Source organism: Amphiura filiformis, chromosome 7, assembly GCF_039555335.1.
Source record: "Amphiura filiformis chromosome 7, Afil_fr2py, whole genome shotgun sequence".
Classification (NCBI taxonomy): Eukaryota; Metazoa; Echinodermata; class Ophiuroidea; order Amphilepidida; family Amphiuridae; genus Amphiura; species Amphiura filiformis.
The window spans coordinates 21,624,716-21,638,404 of NC_092634.1; the positions used below are offsets into that span (position 1 = coordinate 21,624,716).

The 13,689-nt window shown below is 36.1% G+C and overlaps 1 protein-coding gene across 12 annotated transcripts in view; it reads left to right on the forward strand.

The window, feature by feature from the left end:
* The window catches only part of LOC140156872 (segment polarity protein dishevelled homolog DVL-1-like), a 186,577-nt gene extending 174,199 nt beyond the window's left edge, over nt 1–12,378 (forward strand). For all 12 annotated transcript variants that reach the window (XM_072179882.1, XM_072179872.1, XM_072179878.1 and 9 more), the window contains 5 exons: nt 2,232–2,324; nt 3,588–3,722; nt 7,392–7,559; nt 9,084–9,305; nt 9,974–12,378. In XM_072179882.1, coding sequence (XP_072035983.1) covers nt 2,232–2,324; nt 3,588–3,722; nt 7,392–7,559; nt 9,084–9,305; nt 9,974–10,488 — 1,133 coding nt within the window. In that variant the 3' untranslated portion in view covers nt 10,489–12,378. The remainder of the gene's footprint in view (nt 1–2,231; nt 2,325–3,587; nt 3,723–7,391; nt 7,560–9,083; nt 9,306–9,973) is intronic.
* The last annotated feature ends 1,311 nt before the right edge of the window (nt 12,379–13,689 follow it).

Sequence of the window (13,689 nt, forward strand, 5' to 3'; positions counted from 1 at the left end):
TGATGACACATACACACAAATTCATGTACACAAATATGCACAAACACATACCACACCGTTATGTTATATACCAACAGATTCTGTCTACAAGCATATATGCCTTTAAATTAGGGGTTTTGTTTTGTTTGACAAAAGAGACGAAAGGCAGACACCCTCCACAAAAATATAATAGATTGGTCTTACAATCAGTAATATAATTGCTAAAACTCTAAATGTTTTGTGAGCAGTGTCTGCCTTTCATCTCTTTTGTCGAAAAAACTCATTTGGAGGCATATATGTGACACGATCTGGTTGACGGAGGCCAAAGACAGCAAATATGAAATTGAGATAAAGACAAAATATGGAGAAAAAAACCCAATAAAGTATACAAAACTTCCTAATTATAGAACCAAGTATACTAGCCCTTTGGTTTTTCAGTATAAGATAGCCTAATGTTTGTATAAGGTAATAATGATAGTAACTCAATTTTCAAAAATGCCTCCTTTGGCCTCTATGGACCAGATCATGTCACATATGCTTATAGACATAATTCTACAGTATTCTCCATACATAAAATCTTTAGTATTGTATATGGTGCAAGAGATTGATAACAATGGAAGAAATTTTTGAAATTTGACAATTTTGCTATTGATAAAAGAAGTTTCAGAAGCTTGTATGAAAAAAATACTTGATCTCTAATTAATTTTTTTTTAATTTAAAAAAAAATCTTTTGGATTTATAAATTCTTCTACTCAAAATGATTGAAGAACTATTTTATGTGCAAAAACACAAATAATGTTCCAAACTTCTACTTGCAACAAAATGATAAATTTACATGACTGATCTGAATTTGTTAAAAGCTATGAAACAGCTGGCACACACAGTCATGTAAATAATAAAGATATGTTACAATATGCACAAAACTCACATAAAATAATTCTGAACTTCTTTATTAACATAAATGTAATGAATTGGCAATGACTTAAATGGTGAACAGCTGGTACTTGCAATCATGTAATGATAATGGTCTTAAACACTGAGTGTTTCATTTGATAAAATGAACAAATGTGGTGAAGGAAATTAATTCTTTCACTTCCAAATTTCTATACCGATATAGGCCTAGCGACGTCAGTGTAAAATTCATTGGGCCATTTCATAATGTGTTCACTTACACTGGGTTTCAGAGAAGAATGGCAGTCCCTTGCTCAGATTGACACGAGCGCCCTGTTAATGAGTGACATACGCGGAGCTTTGTGCTCACTTCAAGGGTGCCGATCTGCGCCAACTAACAATTTGATGCACAATCGGCCAATCAGATTATCGGTCTGTTGCTATGATTGTCAGACGATTGATTCACCCAATCAGAACCCCTTTACGCTCTGCACGCTCTCAAAATGTAAACAAGTGCCGTTCTTCTCTGACAAAAAGTTTGAATACGCATGCCGCCGTTTGAAGGTGCTGCATATTTACACATATCCTGACACATTGGGCTTTTCCAGTTCCAGTTTATACCCCCTATGGAAGACATCCCACACTCACACAGGGAGTGTGAATTTCAAATGGGGTTACCCGAATGGGTGACTCCATTTGAAATCTACACACCCTCTTTTGAAGACATCACCTTTATTTCCCACACAGAGAGTGTGAATTTCAAATGGGGTTACCTGAATGGGTGATTCCATTTGAAATCTACACCCCCTACTTGGGAGATTAAGATTATGTCTTTTGTAGGGGGTGTATGGATTTCAACTGGAATAGCCCATTGATTGATATCACTGACTGCGCTAGGTCAGAGGCAACATAGACACAGAGCTGCCAACCAATACCGATTCTCATTATTTTTTTGTATTGGTCTCACCAAAGAACACAGAAAATACTAAAAAAAGTCTGTTGTACATGAAAGTGTTGAAATATTGGGTTTGTATGTACAATTCTATCTTAAGTCTTTAGTGTTGTGGGAGGTTAGCAGCTCTGTAGACAGAATGGAAGCCGTTTTGTTGCACATTTTCCTATGCACACAATAAGTGAGGAACATGGTCAAATTTTCAACATTTAATTTTGAGAATCAACAAAGAGGTGCCTGTAATAGGCATCATTTGGTTTATCGCTTTGGTTTAAAAGCGCTGCGTGATATTCACATAACCAAAACACACTCATATACACAGATATTTTTGCATATTTTCATTGATTCCATCTTGTATTACACATTTGATACTAACTGTGCTAGCACGTAATTGTTTTGCATTCAACAGTAGCGGAATACCATCGTGGGGGAGCCATGAGTCCATCCATGACAATGACAGACACTAGTTCTTCTATTACAAGCTCTTTACCAGAGTCAGAAAGTAAGTAGCTCAATATTGTACCAAGTGTCTCATGACAAGTTGTCTTGTCAAGGCTTAGTGGTGCATTTTATTTTTGATTTGTACATTAATCGTCGGGTGCATTATATAGTGGCAGATGTCAAACCCAGGGTGCATTACATAGTGACGGATGTTGATCACAAATTTATCCAAAAATGGGCATCGGTAAAACTGAAACATTGAGTAGGTAAATTGTATGGGGCATTGATTATAAACTTGTCGTTAATGTTCAGCAATTCATGTGTCTATTAAAAGTAGACCCTTGAAAGATATTTTCAAAACGTTAAAATGAAGTAAAATCCTACATCTCACATATGTAATAGATTGCCAAAGTTATCCGTCACTATGTCTTGCGCAATTTTTTTTGAGAGCGCAACATCTGTAAAGTGTAGATCTGTCACTATGTAATGCACCTGACAAAATATCAGTCTTTAGATGCGTTTCTATTGCTCATATTTTGCACTCAAACTGGTTTGAATTACTCAATTTTCCCAGAATTACAGAATACCTAGTGTCTGAAGGCAAAGTAACTCATCTAAATGTGACTATTACTAATTTACTATCTTGATTTTGATAAGGTCATCTGTGACAGTTGAAAATATCACCATATTATGAATGAAATGCTCAAATTCCCAATGCTTTTGATAACGAGAAGAGTGTGTACATCACCATGAACTGAAAGTTTTGTTTACTAAGGAAGAATTGAATCTTAAGCACAGGGGTATGAAAAGTAGCTACAGATTTTGCAGATGATATTTATCTGGTGGGCCATAACAAGCTATATTAGAGCCATAAATTTTCTGTGATACGGAAAACGGGCAAATTGTTGTAGCACATTGCTCCACTATAAAAGTAAAAAGTGTGATAAATTATACCCCTACCAATCTCCACATCGCTGCCAAAGCACATCTACTCATGCTGTATTTCAACAGAGATGTGGAGAATTGGCTCACCTAGTTATTAGAATAGACTATTTGTTAATAATGGTACGTTACAACACATAGTTTGTAATATATTTTATTAAACTTCTTGTTAAGGGACAAAATATAGTAAAACCGACAAAACACAGAAAGCCACAAGAAAACAGAGAATTTAAAACAGAACACTTATGGCTCCAAGCTATATGCTATATTAGTTAAAGTCTCAGCTATATTCTATATTAAATTTTAAAAAAAGGTTGCTGTGTCATGGAAAGTTGTTCTATTTGCATACAAGTAACTGTCCATTTTTGTTTTGCACCCATAGGATTAGATGATTACGGACCTCTGACAATCAACACAGACATGGTAACTATAGTAAGGGCAATGGCATCACCAGACTCAGGCCTGGACATACGGGATAGAATGTGGCTCAAGATTACAATTCATAATGCTTTCATAGGTAAGATTCTTTGTGTGCATATGCAGATTGGCAAGTCGGTTTGTTGTACTTTGTTTATACAAAGCTTGGTAAGGGAACAAACCAAAAGTTTAATGATGTCCTATAAATGAAAACCCTTTTGTTGGGGAGGGTCAAAAAGTCTGATTACATTTGTAAAAAGTAGTTAAAAGTATCAATCAAAGCTGATCTTTCTGGTTAGAATCTTCAATATTTCATTACTAATGAAAGTACTTGCATTTATAGGACACCGTCAAACTTTTGGTTTGTTGCCTAACACTATTCGCTGCTGTAGTGCATGTTAGTAATCATTTGTTACTGGTTCAAGCCTAGGCGCATACACCTGTTACGAACTTATGCCATAGGCTTTGTGTAGTGATCATTTCAATCAGTGGTTCGTAGCAGAGAAAGCTTAAGCCAGTTGACCTAGCAACGGTCATATTTGAACATGCACTAGGACAGCGAATTATCTTACTGATGATCACAAGGTGGCAGGTTTGAACCCCATGTTGAGCACTTTGGCAGGGCTCTTCTCATTTCTCATTGCCTCTGTGCACCAAGGTGCATAAATGGGTACGACATATCCTGGTAAGGTAACACAGACTTGCTGCCTGAGAGGAGTGGTAAACAGCAAGGTAGAGTTAAAGAGTCTGGCCCCAACACCAAGGAAATTTAGATGGCCACTTGGACCTGTGAACATTCCTTGGGCATGACTCTAAACTTGACTTAAGTTGATTTCCCCCCTCCCATGGAATTATAATGCTGCTGATGGATACCTAATGAAGTTGCATATGAGTATTTCTACAAAGTAAGTGACAGGAAGGCAAAGAGCAAATGTAGACAAACAAACAGGCTGACAAATACACAAACATACCATACAGAGTATGTGGTAAGCATAGACTAATACAGACTATTCACCAACAGTCAAAAGTTCCTGTGCTTTGTATGTTGTGAATTCTTGCATATTCATGAGGGCCAATTGTGAGTGTCTAACAATCAAGGCAGCATTGCATGCCTTCATGTATACGCGATAGAGTGTTGTGTGTCTTCGCGCTTATGCGGTATGTGCATTGCACTGTCTGTGGCACTTCATGGAATGATTGGCTCTCATTATCGGATGATGCTGGGACTTAAGTTGTTTCTGGTTAGTCTGTATCTCTTTAGTCCATGGTAGTAAAATTGTTATTAACATTTATGTGATGTGATCAAGAAAACTGAGTCAAAACTAATGTCGGTCTCTCCATTGTATATTCTTGTCCATTGTACATGCTGTAATCTTATAAGAACTGAATTTTCAATTCCCAAAATATGATCAGCATCAAGTTGCACAAAAAAACACTAAAGAATATCAGATAAGTTGAACAATTTTAGATCATATTTTAGTGTTAATTTGTTGCGACATTAGACTCATTTGACTCAATCACATCACATCTGGTGAATGTTGCTTTGATATAAATTGGAGTATGAAATTGGTTCCACCCCATCAATGACAACATCAAATTGGAAGTGAAGCAAGACATGTCATTGGTGAGGTGTGAAGTATGCTACAATATATGATATTGAATGGTTTCACACAGCAAATATTATTATTACACATGTTGAGACAAGTAGAACATTTTATATATCTTTGATTTGTATGGTGCCTTCCATGTGTAACACATCTCAAAGCACTTAAAAAGCAATAATATTTTGGAAGAAAAGCCTTTATTATTATTGATTTTTTTCTGACATTTGAATCTGATTAAAATGATACCAATATCAGTGAAGCAATATTGGTAGAGCCTACAAGGCACATTCTTGCATATATCTTAATTTGAATTAGAGATTGAAGAGAACAATGTTGGCGATGGCAAGTGTTGTTAGTTGCTCAGGCTATTCTAAATTGATGCAAAGGAGAGTCCTACACCTGTTCCCTATATATTGAGATTTGCCCATCTGTAGTACAATATACCAGTGTCCCAAACTTGATCCTAAACACTAACCAAGCTTTTGTAGATGTACTTGGACAACCGTTCTTAATTGGGTCTACTTATGAGTTCAGAGATTTTTGTTTCTACAACTTAAATTTGAACTTAGTATAAATACATTTTTATAGGTAAAAGATACCATAGAATTCCGTTGACAAGGATATATGTCTCAGTATAGTGGTGTTTTTTTTTTTACGAAAGAGACGAAAGGCAGACACCCTCCACAAAAACATAATTTGGCACTTGAATAACTATATTACTGATACAAGCATACATTATTGTAAGATCAATCTATTGTAATGTTTATGTGGAGGGTGTCTGCCTTTTATCTCTTTAGAGGCATATATTATGCTTGTATACGGGATCCTACGGTAGGCGGACAGGTGGGTAAATAAGACATTACCTGCAATCTTTCCATTTGTTAAAATGGTGATGTGAAAGGAAATTTGTATATCAAAGAAATGACCATGGTAATCTTTAATTCTTGGTAGTTGTCTCGTCACCTTGGTTTGCAGCTAGAAATAATGTAACATTAAAAGTCATAGACTACTGTCATCAATCATTCAGTATTTAGACTGAACTTGTAATAACCTATTATTTGTAGTGCAGTGTAAATAGGGCACCGACATTGTTGCTCAGTCAAGTATAGCCTGTGTTCTGTTAAATACATTATGTTGTCTAAATCTTTACTGAACCAACCAACATACCAGAAAGTGATAATATTAAAACAGATTTGACAATATATTAAGATATTACTACAGGGTGTATCAAAATGATTGGTACCCATCAATATCCAGTTAGCATGGCCAAGTAAAGACTGCCACATCAAAATGCAGCATAACATCCACCTAATTTTAGATGTAAATAATAAAATGTAATAAAGCTATAAATTGTAGTCATTTCAAGAAACTCCAATGTTGAATTTGGAAAAAGCAGGCGTTTTATTAGACGACAAAGCTGATGGGTACCAATCATTTTGACAGGTCAACATTCATTATATTATGATAGGTCTTTGCATTATTGTTTTCAGAATAAAATATATATGAAAGCAATATTGGAAAAAAATTGGTAAACTCACTTATGAAATAATAATTGTGGTGCAATTTATCTGAGAGTATTTCATTCATTAGAAAAATTGATTTTAAAAACTGAGAAAAAAATATTTGGATGCTGATAATTATATTATCTTCATTTATCATTTCAATGTTATATTTGGCTATTTTATAAGAAGAGACAGGAATTCTCAAAAAGTTTTGCCTCATCAACAATAGGAATTCCCAAGAAAAATCATCATTTATCAGTGGAAACTCAAAAAAACAAAGATCTTCTTTTCAAGATGCTAAAGATGACATGGAAATTCCCAACCTTTCAGGATTGATATTATACCAGTCGTCTTTTTAGGGACGTTGGGAATTTCTAATTTTTTTAATGAATTTTTTCTCAAACTGGGAATTTTTACAGTAAAATTCTAGCCTGGGAATGAATTGTCTTCTTAGAGGGTGCCATGAATTTCTGGATTGGTCGACAGGCCAGATAGAATCAGTACTGCGAGCTGTGTTGTTGTGCATGTCTGCCTCAAAATGATTATTATCATAATATTTGGGCCTTATATACTTGTAAACATATTTTGAAGATTTGTTATTCTTGTGAATAATATAAATAGCTTATCCTTTGCTTATCATGTTCTTGTTGATTTTCCTCATAGGTTCCGATGTAGTAGAATGGTTGTTTACTCATGTAGAAGGGTTCTCAGACAGACGAGAAGCGAGGAAGTATGCTTGTAATCTACTAAAAGCTGGCTACATCAGACACACAGTTAACAAAATCACCTTCTCAGAACAATGCTATTATGTATTCGGCGATTTATGTTCAAGTAAGTATTACGAATGAAACCATATAAATGTAGTTACTTATGAAACCTTCTGCAGTGACCCTGGTGCCAGCACCGACTTTGATGTATGATCATGGATACACAGCATACAGTGTTTGTCAGAGAATAATGGCAGTTATTTACATTTTGATAGCGTACAGATCATAAACACGGAAGTGGGGTTCTGATTGGCTGAATCAATCATCTGACAATTATAACAACAGACTGATAATCTGATTGGCCGATTTTGCATCCAAACGTTGGTCGACGCAGATCGGCGCCCTTGAAGGACACACAAAGCTCCGCATATATCGCTCATTAACAGGGCGCTCACATCAATCTGAGCAAGGGACTGTCGTTCTTCTCTGAAACCCGGTGTAGTCAAACACATCACTAGTCCAACAGTACAAAATTCCCTACATTTTTGGATATGTCAGTCCGAAAATCATATTATGTGTGCTTGTTAGTGTGTCAAACTGAAGCAGTCTATTTCATATTCGGACTAGCGGCATATCAGACAAATGAGTGCACCCATGAAAATGTTGTGGGTAGGAAATGCAGTGGGCCCACGCTTGGTGTGAGTACATACACAGATTTTGTGTAATATTAATCAAACCACTACACTTTGTTTTATGTCAAGTTTGGTAGTAATATCTGGGTTTTATGAGTGTATGGCACATGCATACAAACTGCCACTGTACACATGTGTATGCACTCTGCAGGATTTGGTTAGCATGTGGAATTTGATACTGCGTTCGGGGAAATACACACCTATGTCACTACCAAATTCTAGGTGAAACAAAGTATTGTGTAGCATAGTTTCTTGTTACAAATTTCAAAATATTTGAAATATTTACACATAAGATATTTTGCAAAAACATATTTGATTGGCCTAAAAGTCATATATTTAGAGAATAAAGGATAGGAATTTTTGTTTTTACTATCCTCTACCGTGTGATAGATGGCAGGCAGGTCCAATATTTTGAATAGTGGATACCGGCGCACTACGATAGACGGCACCCGAACTCTGACAGACGGCACCCAAAATCATGCGATTGTCCAATCAGATTATGTGTCTACAAACTAGACCACTCCCACTGACTAAGAATGATCTCTCAAACACTTCTATATGAAAGCAGCCAATCAGAAAAACGGTCTAATTTCTCTCCCAACAAGTAATATGCGTTCATTAACCTTAAACACATGTCATTCTTTACGTACTGATATGTGGCACACTTATTTGATGTTTTGGGGGTGAAAATTGGCAACCCACTTGGAATGCATGTACACACTATGTGCAACTTTTGATCTGCTGTGTTCTTGCTTGTTCTGTTCATGATTATAACATGACAATATGTAATGAAATAAAAAGATAATGATGCAGTGTGTTTATACCACAACTAATGAAAAGAAAGGCAGGAGTAGCATTTTAAAACTCAACAGACTGGGGGTAATTTTTATTATGAAATTGTATAGAAACAAATTGTACAAACTCTAACCATGTTGTATCCTTTTTAATGTCTACAGACATGGCAGCACTATCTCTCCAAGATGTATCTGAAGCCGATAGAGACACACTAGGTCCTCTTCCTCACGGTGGTCATTGGATGGCACCTGGGGGACTTCCAATGGCACCACCGCCACCAATGCCTTATGCCTCAACGTCTCCCATGCCCTATGCACCCAGCTTTGATACAGCTAGCTTTGTCAGCTTTGGTAATGGTAGTGTTGGCAGCGCTGGAAGTGGTGGTAAGTGTGTGTTCCTCAAGGTTCATTGCTAGGCCCATAGGTTTAGAAATTACTTGTTTCTTATGCAGCCTTGTCAGATTGTTTGACTGGAGCACGAAGTAGCATTCATATACTCTTAGATAGCGAAAACCAATGAGAGCAAATGTTAGAAAAATGCCAGGAGTATATTGTGTTTTGTTATAAAATAGCAAAAATCACAGGATTATTTCTTGTGTATGAAATAGGTTAATAAATGTGCATCACTTGTGGCTTGAGAAATCAGTGGCTTGTGCATCAAAAAACAATCAACATATCGGTACAAGTGCATTATTTTGTACAATTTCACTCCCAACAAGTGATACAAATTTATTAACTTATAAGGAATGAGTGAGATTTATAAATAAAGAATAAAGACAGCTAGCAAGAAGATTGTAGTAAGTAATACCAAAAATAAGAAGTTGGTAAAGTTATAGTTATATTCAAATCTATCCAAAGTTTGTGTTTGCAAATTTGTATTACAAAGTTGAGTTGTATGTATGCCAATATTTATAATGTTCTGTAATTACGATGTCTGATCTGGACCTCTTTATCAGTATTTATGTGTAATTCACTGAGCCTTTCAGAATAAAATAGAATAAATAAATATGTATTTTGTATGACACCAACCCCATTATTTTGTTAATTTACAGGGAGCAGTGGTTCTGGTAATAGTCAAGAGAAGAAGGAGAGGAAAGCACCCAGCAAAGGTAGCTCAGGGGGTGCAGGAAGCGGCAGTGAAACGGAAAGTCAAGTTGGGATGAAGCCACCAGGAGGAGGCAGTATCCGCAGCGATGGGCCCAAAATACCACCACCCCCACCTCCAAGAGGGGATTATCCACCACCTTCATCTATACCCCCTCCTCTACCACAAATGCCCCCTCCTTTACCACAGATGCCCCCTCAAATGCCCCACCCTTTACCGCAGATGCCCACAATGGTGAGAGCACCTGATGGCACAACTCAAATGCCAACAATGATCCGGGGTCCTGATGGAATCATACGGGGCCCGGACGGATTAGCACGGCACCCGGACGGGACAATCAGGACTGATGTACCTCCAATGCCCAGACCGGTAGGCGCCGTGCCCGACGACTTGTCGGGAAGTCGGCAGTCGTTCCGTATGGCTATGGGCAATCCATGTGAATTCTTTGTGGATGTTATGTAGGATCTTTAATTTTGTGAACTGAGAAGGAGGAGCATATCATCCAACCTTACATGCTCACAAACATACTCTCCACAGGCTGAGAAATGAATTGGTATTGGTATGCAAGTTGACTATAAAGGCCAGTTGTTTGCGGTGAGCAAACTATGGATTGGCCAGTGAAATAGATTGCTTCTCTGGGCGCACATAAGTGCAAACTTAATACGCTGCTACAGACTGGAGTGTACAGTTGATATACACTTAGCCATGTGTTACACGAATGGTGACGAGGGAGCAGACACTCTTAGTCAGATGTCTCATAGATGAAAATAAGAGTCGCATCCTATTTCTTGGACAGAATGAAAGACCTAGCCCTATTAAATTATGACCATATATTTGAACTCTGTGTGAATGAATGTAATGTATAAAAAGTGTTTTACTGTGATAATATTGTTACTGGTTCTACCAGGAAAAGAGCTGATAGTGTATGACAATGCCCAAAATGTACTGCTGCATTTTAATTTACGATATTATTATTTTATTTGATAAATATCCATATTTTGATTGAACATTAAGTATTCTAAAAACAAAACAAGACATATCTTACGTCAGGCTAAGGTATACATGAATACATAAGGAAGACATGACATCGGAAATAGTTCCATTTTGATACAGAAGTCTGGAATTAACATTGCATAAATTTATTTTCTTAAAATCATTGTTTTGAAATGTGCCGAGACTCATGGAATTTCAGAGCATTTTAGAGAGTAAACTAAACTGATTTTAAGAATGATTGGGTTGGGAATTGTATAATTTTGTGGCTAAAAATTGACCAATTCATGTAGAAACTTTGAGTGACCATCTTTCTGTGTGAGCCAATTGTTGCAAGATGTTATGTTAATCTGAATTTAACTTGTTTGCCTTTTCAAAAGTGATTCAAGTGTTTTTAGCACAAATGCTTAACATATCTTATTTTCAATAAGGTTGCGTACAACCCAGCATGTTTGCATAATTGAGATCCCCTGGTTTACACAGTTGTTCACTTTCTTCAACAATGCAACATTGGAAATATTTATTCTTGGATGGACCTTTTTGGTAAATCCCATACGCTTTTGCGTTTGGACCCCTACATATGTCATGCTCATGTGCACATCGCTAGCGAACATAGTTCTTGCACATTTCATGGTTGTGAAGTGCGCAGTAGCAATGTGCATCAGTGTGACTACTTCCGGGATCTACCAAAATGGTCAATTGTGGGGATCATCTGAACGAATCATGGTCAGAGAGTAAAATCGGCTTTACCAAATCAGCGTTAAGTTTTAAAAAATGAGCATAAAGTTAAAATAAAAACCTTTGAAGTATTGATGTAGATATGAAAACAAAATCTAAACATTATTAGTTTTAAAATGATATATGACATGTCACTTAAGCTCCTTGCTTTGGTCATTTCAAACTAATCTTTAATTTCTAATGTCTTTTGGCATGTACCTTTGATTATTTATGAACCATGGCATCTTTATGCTTAGGTTGTGGGAGTGGGCAATGTATTGGAAAATAAACTCAATTGCGTTGTGGGATATTTTAAATGTTTAGAGTAATAATTTTTTGATTGTCAGATTGCCATCTGGGAATAGGAATGTGTCAAATATTCTGAAATCTATGAGTATTGCAATATGCTGCCTATCGTTGTGGCTTTTGGCCCCTGAACATGTTCAAAACAAAACTGCCAACAGGTTACATAGGAGGTTTTGCTATAAACATGTTCAGGGGCCAATGACACATAGGGTTTTTTCCCTGTCCAAACGACGCTATTCATATTGGTGTGGATAGGAAGTGGTTGATACTCTCATAAATGTGCCAATATACCAAGATTGAGATATTGTATATAAAGAAAATAATGTCACAAAATTAATAACAATTATGCTAACAGTATAATTGAACTGGTTGTTGATTTAAGTTGTTACCCCCCCCCCCCCCCATCTGTGGTAGATTTTGTTAACATTTACAATACAGCATAAGTCCTTTAATCCATCGTAAGTATAATCCCATCATAATTTTAGATCATATGGATGGGTTTAGGCTTATGATGGGTTTAGGACCTAAATGGTGTGTCGCAAATGTTAGTGAAATACACTACTACTCTAATTAAATATGACTTGGAAAGTGAATATGATACACAAACTTTACAAAAGGTCTAACATGTAATCATCAGCAACTGAGTGGGCAAAGTTTGCTATTGGAGATACGTCCTTGTGGTACTTAGAAGATGACATCTGTCTCAACTTGTCCAGAGTGTAGTAAAGATAATTATGGAATAAAGTTTCAAAGAAATTAATATATTTCAACCCAGAGATCATGCAAACCACTATTGTGTGACAGAATCATGTGTTAGTAATTAGTGTTTATGCTATGTAACCTAGCAATGAATGTAACCAGTTAAATACTCAACAACTCATAAGTATGCCCCTGGATAAAAAAAAGTCAGTGCAGACTGAATGAGACATGTGGAGGAATAGGAAATGATCATTGTAAATGGCAGATGTTTGCCAAGATTTCTACAAGTGTTTAATTACTCAATATCAAGATTGTAATAAGCCTTAAAGAAGTTTGGGAAAGAATCTGTAAATTGTCCAAGTAGTTGTCAGTTTAAAAAAGGGAAAATGTTTGTGTCTATTGGGCAGGCACATTGTTAATACACTTATAGGGAACAAACATGTTATTGTTTTTGAATTCTTTTGTGTGGGAAGGTTAGGGCACAACTTCCAAAAATCATGTAATTTGTTAGGCTAATCATGTCATAAGTGCTATAAACTTAAAATAAAATTTAATAATGAGCCAAGTTTACCAAATAGTACACCGATTCAAGAAATATCCATTTGAGTTGGTGCAACCATACTTGGCTCAATTAGGATCGGAAGTGACATTGTCATTTTTAATAATCCCTAACAAGTTATTGAAATTGAAGTATTCTGAGAAAAAGTATAAAGTTCTTGTATTCAAAATATTGCCTTTTTTTGACAGACCCTTGATTATTCATGTTAATAATTTATCTGATTTTTTTTGTTTGCTTTGATTTTAGCCTGTTTTGATTCAACCAATGTATTCAAATTTTAAACACTTACCCTATTTGTTTTGGTGCTCAATTAATTTGACCGTGCCAAAAGAATCCAGCGATTAGCTTGCTTTCTCTGGATTAGATGATAAAACTAGAGAAATAAAAACTGA